The 21,165-nt window shown below is 42.8% G+C and overlaps 1 protein-coding gene across 1 annotated transcript in view; it reads left to right on the plus strand.

The window, feature by feature from the left end:
- The window catches only part of LPP (LIM domain containing preferred translocation partner in lipoma), a 305,874-nt gene that overhangs the window by 248,091 nt on the left and 36,618 nt on the right, over positions 1 to 21,165 (plus strand). The window contains exon 10 of the mRNA XM_026854985.1: positions 13,259 to 13,428. Coding sequence (XP_026710786.1) covers positions 13,259 to 13,428 — 170 coding nt within the window. The remainder of the gene's footprint in view (positions 1 to 13,258; positions 13,429 to 21,165) is intronic.

Genomic DNA, 21,165 nt, shown 5'->3' on the forward strand with positions numbered 1-21,165 from the left:
ACTTTCTTCTGAAGTAGTACTGGAATTGAGACTATTTTCAGGTGTTCTAATGTTTGGACATGGATCTGGAGCTTAACTCAAATGCTTCTGGAGTCATCTGGTCTAGAACATGGTCTGGAGACTTCCCAGGAGTTGCATAATACATGTTATTTCACAGGTCCTCATCTGTTCAGAGGCTGCAGAGGGGATGCTTAGAACAGTGCAAAACAATGAAAGATATTTCCAAGATATTTGACATCTCAAACATTTGCATTGGGTCTCATGTTGCTGCAGTTCTCTGTTTTGGATGCTCATGTTTGCATGTTGTAGCCTTTCACTGGGACGAAAATCTCCCACACGGTTTCCTATACTGGGGCGTGAATAATAGCTTCCACAGTTTACCCATCACATCTGACTTTGTCAACATAACGAAGCTGCATCACTTTAGGTGCAAATGGAAACCAACTTAAACCAGTGTTGACTTTCTGGGATTGATCATATAAATTCAAAAGTACCTGAAGTTGACTAAATTTACACCAGTTAAAATCAGTCTTGGGATAAACTGAAATAATGTCTCTGCAGGTACTCCAGATCTAAATTTGGAGGTCTAGTGGATTTCAAATGATTCTGTTATCACATGTAAACAAGTCCATCACTTTTCCCTACTGTCATACCAAAGTGCTTAGTGAGGATTAAATATACTTACCATCTTCACAGTGAACTCGCATGTATGTAGGAAACCAGTAAAGAACACTCTGAAAGTTCAGAGCACAGTGATTTGCTATCTTTGTTCATATGGAGGTTGCCGTCACTGGTTCAGGACGTTCAGGAGGTTTTCAACACCAAGTTTTTGGCAAATGCTTATAATCCCCACTGATGATAGCCTTTTCTACTGCCTGCTCAAGGACATTGGACTAGCAGGACTCATCATGACCTCTGAATATCTGATCGGTCCTTTCCTATTGGTTCAGCCCTGTCACATGGAGGGAAAGCTTTTGGGGTTTCAGTTTCCATCTGCAAAATTCTCCGGTCAAGAATTGTGTGAATAATTCAGGAGACAGGGATTGGTGCCCTTCGTGCGGAAGCCAATTTAGAAAGAACCTTCCAGCTTAGAAATGTGATGAGTAATACATTGAGCGCGCCTTTGTAGATGCTGATCAGAGCCTCCTCATGGAGGACTTCAGGTTAAATGTCAGGACATTCTGTATCATGATAAATATGGATCAGAACCCACATTTCCTATGTCTCCTACGGCTAGTCAACAGGCTCTGGAGACTAAACTACCACATCAGACAGAGCAGTCTTAGGGCCGCTAAAGAGCTTGGCTTTATGGTGTGTGGGTTTTTTTAACTTATTATTTTTTAAACCTTGCTAATTATGAATCAAAATCTGTAGGATGTGTGAGAGTGACACATGCAATTGTGCAGATGGGTTTTCCACATACTTTCTTTAAATAAAATAATAATTTTTATAAATATGTATCTCATATTTTACACTAATTAATTCTAATGGAGGCCAAGCAAGAAAACTTTTGTATCCTTTTCCATAAAGCTCTAAGAATGTGACAATCAGGTGAGAATAATGATCTATGGATACTTGATACCATCCTGCTGCATCATGGACTCCAGATATGCAGTGTGTGCCACAGGGAGGTCATTTTGAAAATAGTTTAGAGAGCTATCCGTATTATTTTCCATCTACCTCAGCCAGTAAAAGCAGGTCCCATGACCCAAAGGATAACCAGAATTGTAATTATTGTGTAATAACATGAGTATAATTAATATGGTGTCACCAGCATCAGACATTATTTTAAAAGGACTTTGCTCTCATACCAATGTCACGTTTTAAGGTTATGACATATTTTATCATCCCGAGAAGAAACAAATATTGCATGTCCCCTCCAAATGGGAGTGCCTCTTCGTCCCATGTTGTAAAGCTCCTGTTACTTGTCCAAGAGAGTAAACAAATACTGGACCTTGCACCTGGTTGGAAAAGTCCCAGATTTTGGGGCAAAGAAGGAAACCTCTGTCCCAGTAGATTGCTTTAACGAGAAAAAACAGAGTTAGTTGATTCCAGCTGCTGAGAAATTTGGAGCGATGGAATTCAGTGCAAGGGAAGGCGGATGGTCGGCGTACAGGTGAGGCGGTTTCCAGCGCCTGATGGATGTGATTTATGGCAGGGCGGCTGTCAACACACAGACAGTGCATGTTTCAAAACAGCAAGGAAGCTTTGGGCTGGTGCCGGATTGTGAAAGGCAGGGTTTTCAGAAGACCTTAAATAAATGAGGTGCTGGTTGAAATTTGGTGGGACATCTTCTAATGCCATCAGACACCTTTGAAAACCCTAGGCCTCAAAGCTGTTGGGGATATGAGAGCTACCATTTGTTCAAGGCTCTACTCTTTGTGGCATCCAGCCTTTCTCTACCCTTATTTTTTTCCTTTTTTCACTTTTGGCAGGGGAAGGACAGGTTCCCTCCCTGTTTCTTGTTTTTTGTCAGACGTTTTCCCTCAGGCAGGCATGCAGAAGGCATGCCAGGTTGGTAGGCCGGAGCCATTGGCACAGGAAGCATCTGTGACTCAAAACTTCGCCATTACTCAGGCGTTTTCACCTTCTCTGCTTAACAGAGCCTTTGGTAAAAATCACTTCATGCCACCACCCTCCCAGTTATGCAGCGAGGCAGAGACAAGCTGCCGAATACCAGCTGGAGCACAGCCAGGCTATGGAAGAGTGAATTGAGTCATTCATGCCCAGCAGCGGATGTGATTTTTGGCTAGGCTTGAGTCTGGTGAACAAACTGATGGTGCCTGTCCTGGGCTTATGAAATGGATTGGCTGGGCTGGGGGACAGAAGTGGTTTGAAGTGTCTTTGTGCAGCATGGAAGCAGTTGGAGGTAAAAGTCTTTGGGAAAGGGGGCACTTCGCGTTGTCTTTGTTGAGCACCTAACATCACAGGGCCTTGACCCATAGCTTGGACTCCTTGAGACTGCTTTCGTCCTGAAAGAGGCAAACCTAAATGTAGTCCTTCGGGAACACAATAAAAGACAACAAATTTTTTGACTTAGATGTAGAGTCTGCTATCTGTATCAGTGTGAGTCTTAGCTGGTCCCTTCTGACTGTACCCTCGGTTCAGCTCTTAAAAAAGCAGGAGCTAAGTAGAATTTGATCCACATATGCTTGCACTGAGCAGCAGCATGAGCCTGTGGGCAGCTGATCGCTGGTCCTCCCCACCTGGAGGAGAGTGGGTGAGAGGAGATGCATGAACCGTTGCATAACGAGTATCAAGCATCTGAATAGGAGACCAACTTGTCTGGCCTCCAGATCTGCTCTCTTTGCAGCCGCTGCTTATGTACAGGGTCAGGTGCAGCAGCCCCTGAAACTACCCTCCACTGCTCTACCAGCAAGTCTAATGTCCTGAGTCAGTGGATGAGCAGGCTGGGACAGCACGCTCAGAGAAACACCTGCAAGGGGGCCCAGACGGGCCAGGGAGAGCTGCCTCCGCTACTGGTCCTCCCAGTGACTGCAAGGTATTTTTTGTGGCTCTCCAAAAGAGGACCCTGAAATCTGGCGCAGCATTGTAGAGTGAGCCCAGCAGACCAGGGGATCACCCAGGAAATCCCTCCCTACCCATCACCCCTGATGAGGATGGGAAGAGGAGTGATTTCTGCCTCCTATCCTGCCTTTCTTTCCCCACAGGAGGTCCAGACAAGCATGGTTGCTCACCTTGTGTGCTGTCATATATTTGGTCCTTCCACTGCCCAGGGTTTATCATGCAACATGGCTTTGCAAGTGTAAGCACAAAGGGACCTAGCTCAGTGATTGTTGCTGTTGGGATGACCAGAACTGCCAAAATTTGTCTGATCCACAACTCTGCCAGCAACAGTTTGCCTTGCTAAGGTCCTTCCTGGGGAGGCAAAACCCCACAATATCAGCTTTGGGATAATTTGCCCAGAGAGAGGTTTCCTGCGTGCCCCACTAGGACTTAGCTGATACCCTCAGCTTCATCGGGGTTTTAGTGAAGAGCTGCTGAGGTTGTTCTCTGGGTGCCATGTAATAGTAAGGTCTCACTGAAAAATAAGATTTCAATGTTAGTGATGTGTTCCAAGGAGAAGAAGAGTCATCTTTGTTTCAAAAGCTCTTATTTTCCTATGAAAGTAAAATAAAAGAAGAGCTTCCTCAGCTTTTGAAAGCATGGAAAAGCCCCACTTTCTTACAGCCTTTACACATTTTACCCCATTTTTATTTAGGAAAAAAAAAAAGAAGTTTTTGTCTCTTGCTTTTTTAACATCCTGTGTGTGGTCAGTTTTCCCTGAAGGAGTGATGGCACAGGAAGGTGGGGGACTTTTGTGAAAACAGATGGGTTTTTTTAAATTACTTGCTTTTTACCAAATGAATTGATTGCGTTCCTTATCTAGTTAAGTATTTATCGCCTGGGGTTTTTTGTGCAAATCAGTGCTTGGAAAGCCTCATAATTAAAAAAAAAAAAAAAAAAGAAATTTTACTTCTTTCCATCCAACTCTATACTTGCAACTTAAAACTCATTTTCTTTTATGATATCCATGCCTAGCATTAAGCCCAGTCAGGGAACAGTAGTGAAAAGAAGCAGGTAGCAAGGAGTGCCCAGGAAGCAGCAATGGACATGGCACCCTGTTCGCAGGGTTGGAGAGCCAGGGGGGAACAGGGCCTGGAGGAGGAATTGCTGTTGCTTCCAGAGACAACCTCCTATGCCCTGGCTGAGAACGCCTGGCAAAGCTCTGCAGACAATACTACTCCGTTTCCCGAGCTGGGGCTGTTCAGTGAGTATACAACTGTAGTCTCTGTCATCTGGCAACTTTCATCAGCATTAAAACATTTCTAAAGGAAATATGAAGGAAATATATACAGTACATTTTACTCTCTCCCTTGCATTTCCTTGACTGATCAGCAAAGGGAGGAATGTTTCCCTTTTTTTTTTTTTCCAGATGTTACTGAGGCTCCATTTCAACCCCTTTGCACATGGTAAAACATGTGCCAAAAAGTTGACACAATGTAACCTAAAAAATACAACACACACACACACACACACACACACACACCCCCAAAAAAAAAAAACATGCTGCAAAAGATGTATCTGGGACCTTAAATATTGTAGAGCATCACTGACCCCCACTGGGCTGGGACACTCACTGCAGATCACCCAAGTTGGGGGACTGGTACTCATCGATGTGTTGGGCACACGGTGAGATCAACTTTTGCTACACTGCAAGGTGCCTTCCCTGGGGAGTGAAGTAGGGGGCATCTCTGCTTTAGGGTTCGTGAAGATCCACACTTTAAAGCTTCCCATACAACTGATGTAGACGAAACCAAGCTCATACATGTTCTTTCTGTCCATTGTGAGTAGAGTAAAAAGTCATTGGCTTAGATTACTGCGAGAGACATTTTGGTTGGATGGAAAGAAAGGCTTGCTAGTGGTAAGGTTAAGTACTCACTGAAATTTTTTTTGCCCGAGTTGTTGGTGAAATCTCCATTGCTGGAGGTTCTTGGGAACAGGTTAAACAAGTATCTGTCAAGAATGTTGTAGAGAGTTGATCCTGCCTTTGAGACAGTACAATAGTTTCCATGACCTCTCAAGATCCTGGTCAACTTGAAATTTTACAGCTTTGTGAGAAAATCAGGAGTGCTCCTCTGAACCTTTATTTTGTGACAGTGATGCATTGTGGTTGCAATAATTTAGGAAGGTACCTCTGCCACTTTGGTAAGAACTCATCAAAATCTGCTTATATCAGAAACAAGCTAAATTGTCTCTTGTGTCCCAGAGAGTTGAGGAGAGGGTGATGTAGACATGTAAGGGACAGCGGCCATCACCACATGAATGCTGAAGGAAGCGCACGCAGGCCTCTCTTCCTCTCTCATTAAGCAGAGGACAGTAGCAGAGGCACCAAGACTCTTCATGCTCGGTTGACACATGGCTCAGCCAGGCTGCCAGAGGGCGACAGCATGGGCCACGCAGCAAGCATGTTCCTCCTGCCAGGGAGGGGATTCCAGCAAGACTGGTGCTGGGTGCTCCCGCTGAAATGGAGGAGCTTTTGTTCTTCAAGCCTGTCTCACCATCAAGCCTTTTCAGAGATGGTTTTGTGGTTAAAGAGACTAGGGTGAGATTGAGAAGATGCAGTTTGAGTTCCTGGTTCCGTCACAAGCTCCTTGCGTGACCTCCAGAAAGTTACTTAACCTGTGTGGGTCTCAAGCTCCCCACCTGCATGTCAGGTGTCCTAACAGTCCTTCACCTTCCTGGGGTGTTAGAAGGATTCACCATGAGGTCTAGTGACTGGCTGAAATAGTAACCTTGTGATGAGCAGCATGGAGAAGCATTTGAAAAGGTACAGTAAAGTGTTAGCAGCGTGAGCCTGCACAGTTGCAGTACATTTGCTGTGTGGAGTGGAATGGGACCTCTGGGGCATACTGAGAATGTGTCGGGTTTGCAGCCAAGCAAAGTGAGAATATGAAGTTGTATTGTGGTTGGAGGAGAGGGGTGCAAACAACAGGAGAGTGCAGCTACTGCTGGACAAGCACAGTACAAATGACAAGGAGTTCACTGCAGAGACTTGTAAATCTGGAGTACAAGTGCAACACAGTTAAAACAGAATAACCAGGACACAGTAATTAAATCATGGCCTTGGATTTAATTTATGAAGTGTTACAGGCACACGTTACAGCATGAAGCTCTGTTTACTGTGAAAGATTGTGTTTTCTGATGTCTGCTGAAGAAGAGGGAATTAAGATTGATCTGTCTCGGGTCCAAAGACTGTGTAAGAAAAGTGATGCATACAGCCTGCTACTGTCAAATGGCGAAACTTCCAGCTTGGATCCTGGCACAATAAACCATTGCCAAGGGCTTCCCACTCAGTGAGAAGTCTGAGTTCAAAAGGAAAAAAAAAAAGGTAGGTAAGGAAGGCAAGGATGAGATGAGAAAAAAAAAAACATAGTTTCCTGCAAAAGGCAGAAACTACCTTTGGGTTTCCCTTTGTATTGCGACTGCAGTGTCCTGAGTGCCAAGGTGTTGTATTAACTCTGGGACAAATATAATCAGTGCATCTTTCCCTGACATAATCACAGTTGGACACATACCTCCCATGCTCCACAGGAAGGGAATAAATCCTCTCTTGTGGATCAGCGATTCCTATTTTAGTCCCTTTGGACAGATCAAGGAACCCAGGACCTATTTTGTGCTTGTGAGTTGCAGAATCTCTGCCAGTGAGACTTAACTTGATTAAGGTGTACTGGCAGTTAAGGCCTGCTGTCACACTGTTATCCTGATGGATTAACTTCTGCTCCTGTATCCCTTTAAAATGGAATAATTGTGCCTGTCTGACATAGGTGTCCTGAGGAATCTCATGTGCTGGGGAAATGCTTGAAAACCCTTGGATAAAAGTCACTAGGAAAGAAGAGGGAGAGAGGGGAAAATCTTGTTGCATTGTTGACTTATGGTCAACGTTGTCCTCGAAATGCTGTTTTGTCATCAATATTTCTTCATTAGGAATAATGATTTTTCCACATTTACTGCCAGCTGATTCAAAGCCATCCAAAAGCAGAATGTGTCATGAATCTCTAAAATGCATTTGCTGGCGAACTCTAAACAGAGATGATTAGAGAAATAACGCAGCGGAAATACTGGGTGTCTTGAGGCTGCCAGGGGAACTTTTAGCGAGAGATTTTGTTCAATGTATTTACGTATTATAAAAATGTTCTCGGTACACTTTTGTAAAGGCAGTATGCTGTATTTCTTTAGTTCTTTCTTGCACAGTGTATCAGGGCTGCAGTGAGCAATGGGGAATACAATTAGCTGATCAAGGGGAATTGTGTAATTGATAGGCACTGAGGATATGACCTTCTGGTATATTCCCACAGTACAGTTAGGTGGGAAGCAGTTTTTCCCATCATGAAGTTTTTGAGATATCAACATTTTTTCCCCTACATTTCAGCAAATGCAGAACCTTCCTACTTTGATGCTTTTATCAGAAAATTATCCCCTATCTCCTCTCCACATAGAATACATGCTTTGAATTAATGAATTTAAACCTTTTGTAGAGAGGTTTACACATTTTCTCTCTGCTTTCTGTACTTTTAGTATCTCTAGTTATTGCCTGAATTGTCTGTTAGGCACTGTACATCACATAGCAAGAGACAGTCGGTGCCCCTGATGGCTTAGTGTCTAAGTAAGGTATGACAGACAAATAATGCTGTAGCCTAAAAAAGGCTAATGCAGTCCTTGGATGTACAAACAGGAGTATCTCAGGCTAGCTGGATGGAGTTACATTACCCCTGTATTTGACTCCGGTATGATTGCTATCAGAATATTATGCCATAAGCATTAGAATGACATGTACCTGTTCCATCATCCATCTTCAGTGGTGGATGTTTGTCTGATGGGCTCACATTCTTAATCTGACATTTAAAAGTGACTCATGTCCCAGATAAGGCTGGACATCCTCTATCTAAGTCCTCATCTCCAGATCACGCCCAAGACTCTGGCCAAATCTTAAGAATCTTGCTGAGTAACAGCTCAGATTATGGCCTTTCCTATTCATCTTCACAGATAAAACCTGCATCCAAGCTCCCGTGACCTTGAATCTCTGAAACATCCTTTTCTAAAAATGCAGTTTCTCCCTGTTCATGCACAACTAGAATACAGCTGCAGAAATCGCTCTCTAGCTCGTAACATAGGCCAGATCATTCCTGCCTCTTAATCTCTCCTCTGGTTTCATTTCTGCATCCTATCAAACAGAAGCTTCTTGTCTTTACTTGCATGGCCTGTAATGGCCTATTCCCACCCTTTTTTTTCTCTAGTATTCCCCAGTGACACATTAACTCATCCTTTCTATCTGCAGGTGTCTGTGTTCAAGCACGTACGTTCCCTTTTGTGCTGTCTTTGTCTTTTCCTCAGAAGCATCCCATTAAACTTCCCTCAAACTCCCTCTGGATCCTCTTTCAAATTCTTCCTTAACCTCTTCCTTTGCTTGGCGCTCTACAGGCTTCTTGTCAACAGTAAAACGTTTAGAGTGCTGGGACCACAATTTTCCTTGCTGATCAGTTTTGTCTGGTTGCTCCTTTGTATTTCCTATCTATACCCAGTTGTTACTGCTTGTGTTAGATTGTAAACTCCTGCAGTTGGTCCCTTCTTTGAAATCTGTGTTTGTTCAATACTCAGCACAACAGGGTGGTTCCATGGTCTGAGCAGCCAGGATCTGTGGTGGTATAAGCAAAACCCATGTAATAATAGTAATAAAATAATGAGAAGTTAGAATGTGGCAGCATGTGTAATACAAGCTCCTCTCCTCCCTTCCCTCTCTTCTGTCAGATTCACAATATTTCAAATTTCTTACACAATAAAAGACAGTAAATGGGGTTTCGGATTAAGATATAGTAGGTGATGTTTCCTTTCAGCTGTTGAATTCTTTCCTTGCGATCCAGTTAGTAATGATGGTATTTCCAGCAGTTTCAGCAGGGAAGCCTCTGTGGGCACCTCTCTATGTGCCCCCAAGGTAAGACCAACATGTGGCAGCCAGGCTAGGCTGAAGGAAGGTCATGGACAAGGTTATGAACCTCTTTCATACAAAAACAGAGGACTCCAGTCTCCCAGGCTTGCTGCCAACGTATCACCTTCTAGTTTTGCTGAAATGATCTTGAAAAAAGACCTAAAAGAGACTGAAGGGGCAAAAGAAGAATGTTGAAATGACATAGTTTCATCTTCGTGCAGTTTAGTACTAATTTTGTCCTTTGTCTTTAAGCTGCCTTTTAAGTGCTGTTTGTCTCTGTGGGAAGCAAATGGGTCACGTTGTTCTATGTTTCTACTGTAATACGCTGCCTGCTATTTTTCTCTTAGATTATTTGTGTAATCTTTTTTTGTGCAATCTGTTTGTTCTTGAGTCTTGCAAGCTTTGCCTTTGCTACTTCTTTCCCAATAAGCAGTGCAACTTGTTCTGTATTCACTCATGGGCATTCTGCACACAACGGACTGGGTTATTTCAACCAGTGTGAAAATATTAAAATGGAGAACATGTGTGGGCACTTAATTGTGGTGAGTCCGACCACAAATACCTTCGCCCTTGGTAACTGGCACACAGGAAAAGCAGACCTTTGTTTTGTTTTTATCAGACATAATGATAGATACATTGTTTTTAGTGGGGTTTTTCTGGTTTTCTAAGGAAATGAGGCTTGTGCAATCACACCGCCTGTGTGCATGTGCTTCTCTCTGTCAGTTCCTCCCTCACCAATAATGCTTGAAACTAATAGCCATTTTTAACCAAATTTGAGCGAGGTGCAGGAGCTAGGGGAGGTGACCTGTTTTTACACAGGTCTTGTGAGTTCCCAGATTGCACCAAAGTCTGGAGAAGGTGCAGCCTCTGACAGCCACATCACTGCAAGCCACATCAGCCATGTATTTGCCCACATGCCTTTATATGGATCCAGCCACCTTAACTAAGGTCCCAAATTTGAATATTTTGGCTTATTTGCTTTTACCCTTTGGGCGAGTGAGTCAGTTGGGGGTGGTGCTAGGCACAGAGTTTGTATTTTGATTCTTACTGGAGAGGCCATGTCTCATAAAAAACATGGTTTGCTCCAGGCCACGGTGTTACAATTTGCATATAAACTTATGAAAAAGGAAGCTTTCTTTAAGTTTTTGTGCAAGAGTTTACAGGAGCGTTTCTGTCTGTACATAATAGCAGAAGCTGGACTTCTCATAAATGTAGATGGGTTAAGTCTGTCACTGCCTGACTGGGAATCTTCTGTGGAAAAACCCAGAAAGAGGAAGGAAAGCCTAAGGAAATACCAACTTCAGGGGGAGAAGTTGGCCAAGACTTAATGTTGTGCTGCTCTTTGGTTTGTACCTGGCCACCAGCAGTGTAGTTGGGGAATGCCTCAGAGCTGTGCAGGAATGTAGCCTCAGGGTACCTTTGGGAGGCAGAGAAGATGTCTTTATGCCCTTTGCTCAAAGAGAGAACAGAGGTAGACAGGCACCAAGTGATTTGCCAGAGATTACAAGGGTATATATTTGAGTTAGGAAACAAACCCAGGTGTCCTGACAGAAGAAGTACAACCAGAAGTATGGTCTACATGTAGACAGCTTCTCCAGCAAATGGAGAGATGGCTTGGTCGAAGAGGAAAATAAATGTTGAAGTATACAAAAGCTGGCTGAATTATGAATGTGAGAAGAGGAGGAGGGGAAGAAAAGATTCCCACATGTTCTACTCAGATGTTAACAAAGAAAGCTGAGAAGTGTTTGCATAGACACTACATTATTCCATGTCCAAATGCCTCATAAAAATAATACCGGATGATCACAGAATGGCACACCAGGGAAAATAAATTCTTCAGTGGAATATTCCCTCTGGAAAAACACTGTGTAAAGTAATACACTAATGGCTTTCAATTTCATGTTTTATATATAGAGATATTAACTGCTCCCCAGACGTCTCTTTATATTACAGCCCAGCTACACGAGCAGTTTGGAGAAGGCCCTGGAGCACGCTCGGTCTTGTCCACACACAGGACCAAGCAGCGCTCTCCTGTTGTACATGCAACTCCTGGGGTGTATACAGTAGGTTTCGTCTGCTTCCTTCCCAGAGCAGTACCGCTCCCATGGTTCTCTCCAGTGGGATGGGATTTTTTTTTTCGTCTTCCTAGCCCTCATGTTTTTTTCCATTCTTCCCCGTGCTCTGTAGCCTCACCACCATGCTGGGAACCCTGCATTCCTTCTCTGCTCGTAAAAAAGGAGTCCTCACAAGAAGTGTTATGGTGGAATGATTAAAGCACAACACTGTCAGTCAAAAATCTAATAACAAATGCTAAAGAAAGTTAAGTATAAAAACAACATTATTAATTCCTTTTGGAGGGGGTTTCCAGGCTTGTCTAGAATTATCTGGTGATTTCTCTCTCCACATTGCTCAGACTAGGAGCTGTTTGAGTCAGGAACTGTCTGTCCTGTATAATGCCAACTGCAGTTACACTGTTGTAGCAAATCAGAGTGATCTGGGTTCTTTTCCAAGCTTTCCTAATATATCTCAAATGTGTATATATATCATCCTGCCGCATCCTGAAGGATCCAAAAGTAGCTTACACACTTTGTTCCTTGGATGTAGCCTGGGACAGGCAAGGAAGAAGTCATGAGTGTAGGGACATTGATGTTACTCTGCGCAAGGACAGCAGCCCTGCCATTGGGATAATGAGGCATGTCCAAGTCCTTTTAGGAAGTTTTGCAGTATTTTTTTGAAAAGGCCAATAAAGATGCACCATGGTATGAGAGAACATTATATAGTTGCTGGATTATTTAATTATTATGAGGGACATATTATTTCTAGTAATAGTATTTTTAGTAATAGTATAATTGTAGTAATTCTATTTTTGAACTCAGTCAGCTTTCCTGCTTGCACCTCAGCTCTTGCTTCCTTTGCCCTCCTTCCCACCCTCAGTGATCACACCACTCCACCCGTAGAGCTTTGAAGAAGTGCAGGGTCTCAACACTGAGGACACCACAGTTATTCTCAAACTGAAGAACACTGTTTTGAGAGGGACAAAGCCCCAGACCACAGTTGCTCTGTTGCCTTTGGTGGGGCTCTCCTGCATAGGGTGGCTGAGGTTGTTCTAAATATCTTCCATAATTTTGTGCATGAATTATTTAAAATATCAACTTTTTATTTTAAATATCAACTAGCCTACCATCAGCACGTTAGCAAGAGCAGGAGGATTAATGCTGCTATACTGGCAAAAGCATAAAAAGTGAAATGCTTTTGCCAGTATAATTGGCTTCATTGAGGGAATTGGTTTAAGCTGTACAAGCAAAAAATACTCTTTAAATGGTAACAATTGCCCTGCCACCAGGCATCTTTACGAGGCATCCTACCACAAAACCCTTTCATGTGGAGGCAAGACTTTAGGCACAGGTTTATCCCATGTAACTAAGAAGCTGAGGATGACTGTATAGCTGTGTTAGATGATGGCTGAATGGTTTGCATCTGGGGCTCAGATTCCTTACAATGATTGCTAGCTAGCAGCAGCAACAGTAGAACTGATATCAGTGCAGTCTCAGGAGCCAGTTTCAAACCTCTGTAGATCTTTTCATATGGGCCAGCACCAGAGTTCCTTCCAGTGGCACTGGATCTTTGCTAGCAGTGCCACAAATTGCTCTTCTGTTGACTGAGCTGCCATGTCCCCCTTACCCACTATGCAACATAGGGTTGTGGGAGGACCTTCTCTGCAGCTGAGACCAGGAGCTTGCTTTAACTCATGTCCTTTCCCTCTGGTGACAGGCCGCTGTGCCCGCTGTGGGGAGAATGTTGTTGGGGAAGGCACTGGCTGCACGGCCATGGACCAGGTGTTTCACGTGGAGTGCTTCACCTGCATGATGTGCAACAACAAGCTGAGGGGACAGCCTTTCTACGCGGTGGAGAAGAAAGCCTACTGTGAACCCTGCTATATTGTAAGTACCCACTCTTGTTTGCACCCTGATCTTTAATTCACAGACATTGGAAACATTGATTTCTTTTACTGCTCTACAGTTGCCTTGCAGTTAACACCTGACAATCCTATGGCAGTACTGTGGGCACCACTTTTTCCATGGTCTTCAGAACTCTGATCATTTCTGCTTCCTGGGTGGATTTCATTCCTAATCTATCTCTGAAATTAAGTGGCCAAAGCAGGGGAAAGAAGTGCTTTTTGTGATTATGTCAGCTCTATAGGGAGTAGACTATGCAGTGATTTTTAAGCAGCAGTGTTGTTCTCAGAAGCTTTCTGTATTGGGAAACCTGATACCAAAATGCTTACAGACTGTAGTGCCTGCTGATATTAAGGAGGTGGGATGCAAGGTAGCCCTAAAACTTCTAAAATCAAGACCTTTGCATTGCTTGATGGAAGTCCTTCTAGTCAACTAAGAGTCTTTGGATTGGATACCTTTTGAAGCTTACCGTACCCTAAAATTTAATTTCATGCCTCCAACAAGCTCTTAAAGCAAACAATTAGGAGTTGCTCTGAGGAGCTGCACCTTTTAAAACGCTGCCATAAAAGCTAGTTGGAACCAGTTACACAGTTGTGAATTCAAAGAAACATCACATAATGTGCCTGAGGCCTTACCTTCGTGTGACTTTAGCATACAGTATATAGGGATCATCGTTGTAATTTAGAATAAGAAAAGCACCAAAACATTCTTAAAGCATTGATAGGTCTTTCTCTAAACCTGCAATTCAAAGTTCTTTTTATAAACACTGAACCTGAGATCCTTCCAGAAGTGGATTTGCACTTCTGAAAGTAGAAATTGATGCTTTTCTTGACATTTCTGGCGTTCTAAAGATAATTAAAGAATTAATATGTATTTCTGAAAAGGCCACCAATATTCCGTTATTCCTTCTGTTTCTGCAGAGCCTTTGCAGTAGCATTATTGCTGAATATAAAAAGGGAAGGTTCAGTCTTATTTACAATGGCAGTGATATATGGGCCTTGTTAATTGGCTTTTAAAAACTAAATGATCTTTTGATGGAATATGCACCTTTTAAACCATTTCCATTTTTGTTTGCACTAAAATGATTGCACCATAAAAAATTTAAGGTTTATTTCATGGCAAGTTTGACTATGTACAAAGCACTGGAGACTTTAGGAAGGTGCATTCATAATATGTATGACTGGAAAAAACTTTATGTAACTGGAATGAAACATTTCATTGACTTCAGGCAGGAATTGACTTCATCTTCTTGGAGATTGATGCTTGCTTTTCCTCTTTTTTAAATCAAGCATGCATTCTACTCCACTCATCTTTAGTTTGGGAAAACATCTGCATTAGCCACTGTAGTAATGGTTTAAGATTATTTAATCCCATTACTTATACACTTCATTAGCCTGAGTGAATTGTTGGCAAGGGTTCAGTAAACTTCCTACATTGGGAGATAAAAGGATAAAAAAGGAAAGAGAGAAGGATTCTGTTCCTCATTTTCTTTCAAATTTATCTTCTATCTATTTAAGGGATAAAGGAACGATAATTGCCTGGTTGCATCTGCGTTTGTACGTTCTGTGATACGGCTTTGCAGCTCTAAGTACAGAGGAAAGAGTAAACGTTTAATAGCTTTCTTTTATATAACCAGAAGGGGCCTTTAAATGTTTATCCATGCAGTCCGCAAAAACCTGGTTATGGACTTAACCCAAACCGTATCTGGATCCATCTGTTGTGGCACATGCAGGGGAAAGGATAGCGATGCTGATGGGGCTACGTATGTGTAGCTGGACAGCTGGTACCATGAGTGGGAAATGGAAAAGGGGAATCTGGCAGTCCGATGCAGCGAAGGGGAAAAAAAAACCCAAGCACACAGAATCTTCAGTGTGGAGGAAAGAACTGTTGGAAGCCTAAGTCTCCAGTACCCTTCAGAAAGCTAAGAACTCTGCTGTGCTGAAATCCAGATCTACAAGGGATCTAGGCACCTGCCATGCCTGTGGCTTTAGGCCTGAGAAATTTGTGTCGGAGACCGTATGTCTCATTGATTTTTCCATGAAATGAGGGCTGCATTGGCTTCAGTAGGGTGGTGAGTGCCTAAGTACACTGAGGGTCTGAGCTAGGCTTGCAAGTTATTCTTGCAGATGGGTTGGGGGCCTTTAAATTGCTGAGGCTTTTGCCTTTAGATGTGTGATGCAATCATACTGAGGTCAACGAGAGTTAATGACCTGCTTAAAATCTAGCCTGTACTTAAGGATTTTGCTGAACTGTGGCCTCTGATTTTTTTGGAGCTTCCCCAAGTCCTATTTATAAGAAAATATCTTGGACACTTGGAGCCCTAGTTCTGTAGGAAATCAATGGGACTGATGAACCCAGACTCCGATTCCTGTGGACCTGAATTCCCATGAAAGGCGGAGCCTGTGTGACTAGCCCAAGATTGCACAGCTAATCCATGGCTGTGGCCAGCTGAGAAAACAGGATTCTCAGCTGGTATAAATCGGAGTGATTCAATGAAGCTTGTTTACTGCTCTACCTAATTCACAGTTTTTGTAGCACACATCCCCATCTCCCAAGTCCAAAACTCTTGACCTATTATGCAAGCCATTAGGCCAAAGTGCTTCATTTATATTTAGAAAATGAACTGTAATATTTGCTTGGTCATGTTATATATAAATTCATTAATTCTTTGATTTTTTTTTTTTCAATAATTCCCTTGTGTGACTTGTGGCCTTACACACACAAAAACTATGCACAAAAATAAAAATACACGTTTTTCAACAGTTAGAATTGGCTAATCTTTTCAGTTTATTATGTGACTCTTCTTAGTTGTGGTGGAGTGAAGCCATAATTAAGATTACTGCAAAGAGCTGTATTTAATTACTGGTTAGTCAATACCAAGCCTAAATAGCCTGCAGAAGGGGGTTTTGTTGGTTTTGGTTTTGTTTCTGGTTTTATTTATCAGTGACCCAGTTAAGATGAAATTCCCCAAAAGTCTGAATTAACATCTGAGGAGATCAATTACCTGGTTAGAAAAATGTGTTTTTCCTAATGGGAATCTGAGTACCAGAGTTAATTTCTTTCACACAAAAATCCCCCCACCCAAAAGACAGTCACTATTATTTCCTGTTACTTCTTCTGAATGCAGTGAGTTCTGTTGTCAATGTGTTTGCTGGTTTTGCTCTGCATCCAAGGATTCTTTCATTATTGATGTTATTTCTAAAAGAGTACCAGTCTTCTCCATTAAGATGCTTCTGCTGAACGAAAAGCAACTGTAAAAAATAAAGTGTTAATAGGAGACAGATGTCTGCTAGTCATTATGACAGTCAAGTAACATCTGAAATATCATGATAGGGTTTCCAGTATAACCAGCATACTGCTGTACACGTGATGAATGCTGTTCTGCAGTATGTTATCAGTATACTTTTCCCTTCCCTTACAGGGAAAATTACTGACAGAACATTTGGTTTGCTTCCTTTAAGTAGTTGAAGGGATTCTAGTGCTGGACTCAGTGCAGAGAAAAGGTTAAGAGTAATATCAGTGGAACCGTTGTTATAAAAGATTGAAGAGCAAGATGTTAGAGCAGTGCCAGCTGTCTGCTTTCCAAATACCGTATTATCCTAAGGACTGAACACAAGGTTAACCAGACACGCTGGTCTGGCAAGAGCGATGCTGCTGTTTTGTGAATGGGATGTTCTTTGATGTCCTGATGACTTTCTCTGGGACGTGGAAATTTTCCTCCGTTCTTTATCCCCTTTCCTGGCAGTTCGGTGGTTGGCAGTTGGAGATAAGCTCTCTGAGGCTGAGAGGTGCTGGGCACCTGCAGTTAGCACAGAAAGCAGCAAGATCTTGCGGATGCTCCTGACGTCTGAGGGTTTCTTCTGTCATGTCCAACTCAGTGTGACCCACTGCTGGCCCCCGAGGGAAGGACCATGGTGCAGTGGGGCAAGGAATGAGAAAGCAGAAATAATGAACCAAGCAAAGCAGAAATAGCCAGGGTCAGATGATGGAGAGTTCAGAGAACTGGTGGTCTAGAAATAATGAGCAATTGACAGAGAGGGAAGAAACTGTCTCATGTCTGCCTGTCTAGCTACCGTGAGGGAAGATGGGGGGTATGCTCTGTGGTGCCCTGTGGAGACCCAGGGATCAAGGTTTCCTGTTTCTGCTGCGCACTGCAAGGTATTGAGGACATGACCTTAAACCCTCCCCCAAAGATCATTTACAAGGATTTTGCAGGGTCAGGTTCATCCTTGTAGAGTACTAAACCTGTGGAAGTGCTTGAAAGGGGAAGAATTGGAGGTGGAAGTCCTGCCCTGATCACTGCTGTTCTGCAGCTTTAAAGTCAGGATCATAGTGCTCCGCTTTCTTCCCTGATTATTTGTTTTGTGAGAAGAAAACCTGCATCTTCAAGGTTTCTCTCCTACTAGCGTCTAACTTCCTGGCCTGTCAGATGCAGTAGTTCAATAGAAGAAGATAGTTCAGACCAGGAGGCAAGAGAAATGCGGATGTTTTAGTAAATGGTACGACTAGAGCCACTGGTGCCATGGAGCATTCTGGGAAAGCTTAAATTTGCTAATCGTTCTGAAATGTCAGTGTTAACTCAATTTGTGCTCATTGAGATATCTGGTAAAACTGCTGTCTGCTTCAGTGCGGCTGATATTGTAAATCTCACCCCGTGTATGCACATGAGTGTGGTTGTTTGAAAGCCATGCAAGAGCAGCTACCTCCAGCACATACGGTTTAAAGTGTAAGGTTGATCCCTGCAGTGAAATTACATCTATTTTTAAAAATAATTCTGCAATTTGTAAGCAGAGATTACAGCACTAATTTAGCAACCATGTAACAATTTAAATTGGACCAGAAAAGAGAAACTATAATTTAAAGATTTTTTTTTTATGATACAAGTTTTCTTCTTTTTAAAGTAAAAAGCCCTTTATTCTTGTTTTTGTCAAGCAACGTATTGAATTTGAGAGTAATTTATGGAAAGTGCTGCCAGCATGGTATTGCGAGTGCTCCACAATTTGAATTTAAACTGCTCAATGGGATCATTAAGACTATTATGCCTGCTTTCCAAAGAGTTTGAATTCAAAATGACAACTGGAACAAAAATATAAAATAAACTAAAGAGAAGTCACGCACTTTTTACGTGGTGGAATTTTTCTGCCCTCGAAATATTTCATTGAGATCAATGCTCCTCTTCAGTCCTCCTCTAGAAAAAAGCTGGTGTTGCTAGTTTTAGTCGGTGCTCCTGCGTGAGTCATCAGCAGCAGGGAGCTGAACCTGTGACCCGTGGATCTAAAAGCATTAAGTCTCGGCTGCTGTAGCAGAGAGATGCAGTTTGGCTGCACCAGGCAGCAGCAGGCTCCTGCCCTGGATATTTCTTAACCCACGACAAAACAGCTTCGTGGGCATAGCAGGCACAAAGCAGGTCCAGAGTTTTGGTTTCTTACAGGCATGTTTTAATCCTATTGATTACTAGCTTTGATAATTTTGCTAGTCTAGGCCCAATTGCTGACTTCTTTGAAAAAAATCATGGCAAGGGAAGACTGTCATTCCGGGTAAACTGATCATCACTTGTAAAACTGAAAAATTGATAAATCCCTTAAGAGTATAACAGCCCTTTCTATTAATACCACCCAGCAACGGTTGATATAAAAAATACAGATGGAAGCTGGGGGAGGAGTGGTGGCCATAAGCTCAGCGCTACTACTTTGAGTGGTAAATGGTCTTGTGCAATCTGGGCATAAAATAGCGGAGGATGAGGTGCTATTGCATAAGCTACACCTGGCGCTGCCGGGAGTCCAAGTCTAGGAGGCTCAAAAACGTTTGTGTGTGAGAGGGAACACGTCAATGAAGCAGCTTCTGTTAAAACTGGGACGGATGCTGAACTTAGCTGACCCTCTTGAAGCCTGGATCTGTTTTTTCGGTGACCTACCAGCTGTTATAGGGGAAGGGTCATGCCTCTTATTTTGTCACTAGATAGGAAAAGGTCCCTTTGTGGGGGGTCAGGGTCAATAACCTCCTTTCGAACAGGAATTATAAGGAACAGGGAGAAAACATACCACGAGATGATGTGGTATGCTCTATAGGAACTCCTCTGTGGAGACTCAGAGGCTGATATCAAAGAGAACAGGGACAATTCATCTCACTGTTGAACAAGGACCGGACAAGAAGTCTGTAAAAGGAAAAAATCTAAGTGCTTTTAGAAGACATGAGAGTGTGAGCCCTGCCAAGAATGCACTGGGCTCACCTTGGTGGAGGAGTCTCTGAGCGAGATCACACACTTCTCTGCTGAGGGTGGCTTAGAGGACGAAACTATTCTTTTCTCAGCAAGATGTGCTTGGCTAACTGGTTCAAATCACTTGATGGGATTAAAGGTGTAGTGCACCCTATTTTCAACTTGCAGTTGCTGTTTGCCTTCATGGTGTTGACTATTGCAAATGCAGCTTATTGATGCTGAAGTAGATAGTGGGAGGATCAGGCCACGCTTTGCTATAACTGACTTTCAGAAAGCTGAGCAGGGTGCTGCTTTAGAGGAAGTCCACCTATGGATTGTGGAGGTAAAGCAACTTGATACTACCAATGATAGCAGTGTTTTGAGGAGGATATTTCTGGAAAAGTCCCTGTAGTGCTGGACAGCATCTTAATAGACACATCTGTGTTGGAAGATTTGGCATGAAGTGCTGATTAACTAGTTCAGTGATATCTTTGTAGCTCAAAGTTTTGCTAGGGATGGATGGATCATTTTCCACTCTTCTCCATGGTCCATCTTTATGAATTTGTCCTTATCAGGTGAAGGTTCCTCCTCCACACCTGAGCTTACTTGAGACTTTTGTGATGGCTTGCTAGAATTCAGATCTTGCCTCCTGCATGTGTTGGCAGCCTCAACAACTTGAATTGTCTTCTTGTCTCTGCCTTGCGCTTTTATATTAGAGGCACTTTTTATATTTCATTACATGAATTAAACATTGATTTGACATGTATAATCTAGAAAAACCATGCCATGGGAAACTTTGTGGAGGCAGTTCTCAGTGTAACTGAAATAAGATGATATTGTGAAGAACCAGCTGGTGCCATTCAGTGAATTTCTCGCCTCACAGGATGAATTCCACTGGCCAAGTGTATTTTCTTATGAAGAAAATAGTCTCCCTTTCTGCAGGACCAGCAGGATTTTATTGCTCCTAGCGATCCTACTTATGGATCATACTACAATAGAGGGGATGGTGAAGTCATTTAGCAATGGCTTCAAGCTGTGTGTTGAGATTTCCCTTTACAAGGTAGCCCAACTCTTGTCTGCCTTTGAAAGCCAGCAGAAACAGCTTATAGGAAGGAATAACGTTTTATGTACCAGCATCTTTGTAGTAGTGAGAAAATCTTTCTCATTTGTGGTCAAGTGTAGATGGGTATTAGATGGCAAGCCATGTCTAGTGTTTTTGGCATTTGTCTCTGCTTTTCTTTTAATTGTACTTCACCTTCTGGGCAAACTATTTGCTGCTTTCACCCTATGCTACCTGAGTAGCATCTAGTGATCCCACTGTAATAAACTCTCATTGTGGGTCAGTGAATGACAGGTGATAGCCTCTGCCTCTAAAACCCTTCCTGGTAAACAGCAGCAAGTGGAAGGGAAAGCCAGTGGCTTTGCCTCCATATTGCAGACAGAGAACTAACACGGTTTGTCTAGGGCATGGATCTTCATTGCTGGAAGCCTTCAAGTGTGTGTGTGTGTGGCGGGGGGGGGGGGGG

The sequence above is a fragment of the Athene cunicularia genome (genome assembly GCF_003259725.1).
Source record: "Athene cunicularia isolate RWA chromosome 9 unlocalized genomic scaffold, athCun1 chr9_part1, whole genome shotgun sequence".
Taxonomy (NCBI): domain Eukaryota; kingdom Metazoa; phylum Chordata; class Aves; order Strigiformes; family Strigidae; genus Athene; species Athene cunicularia.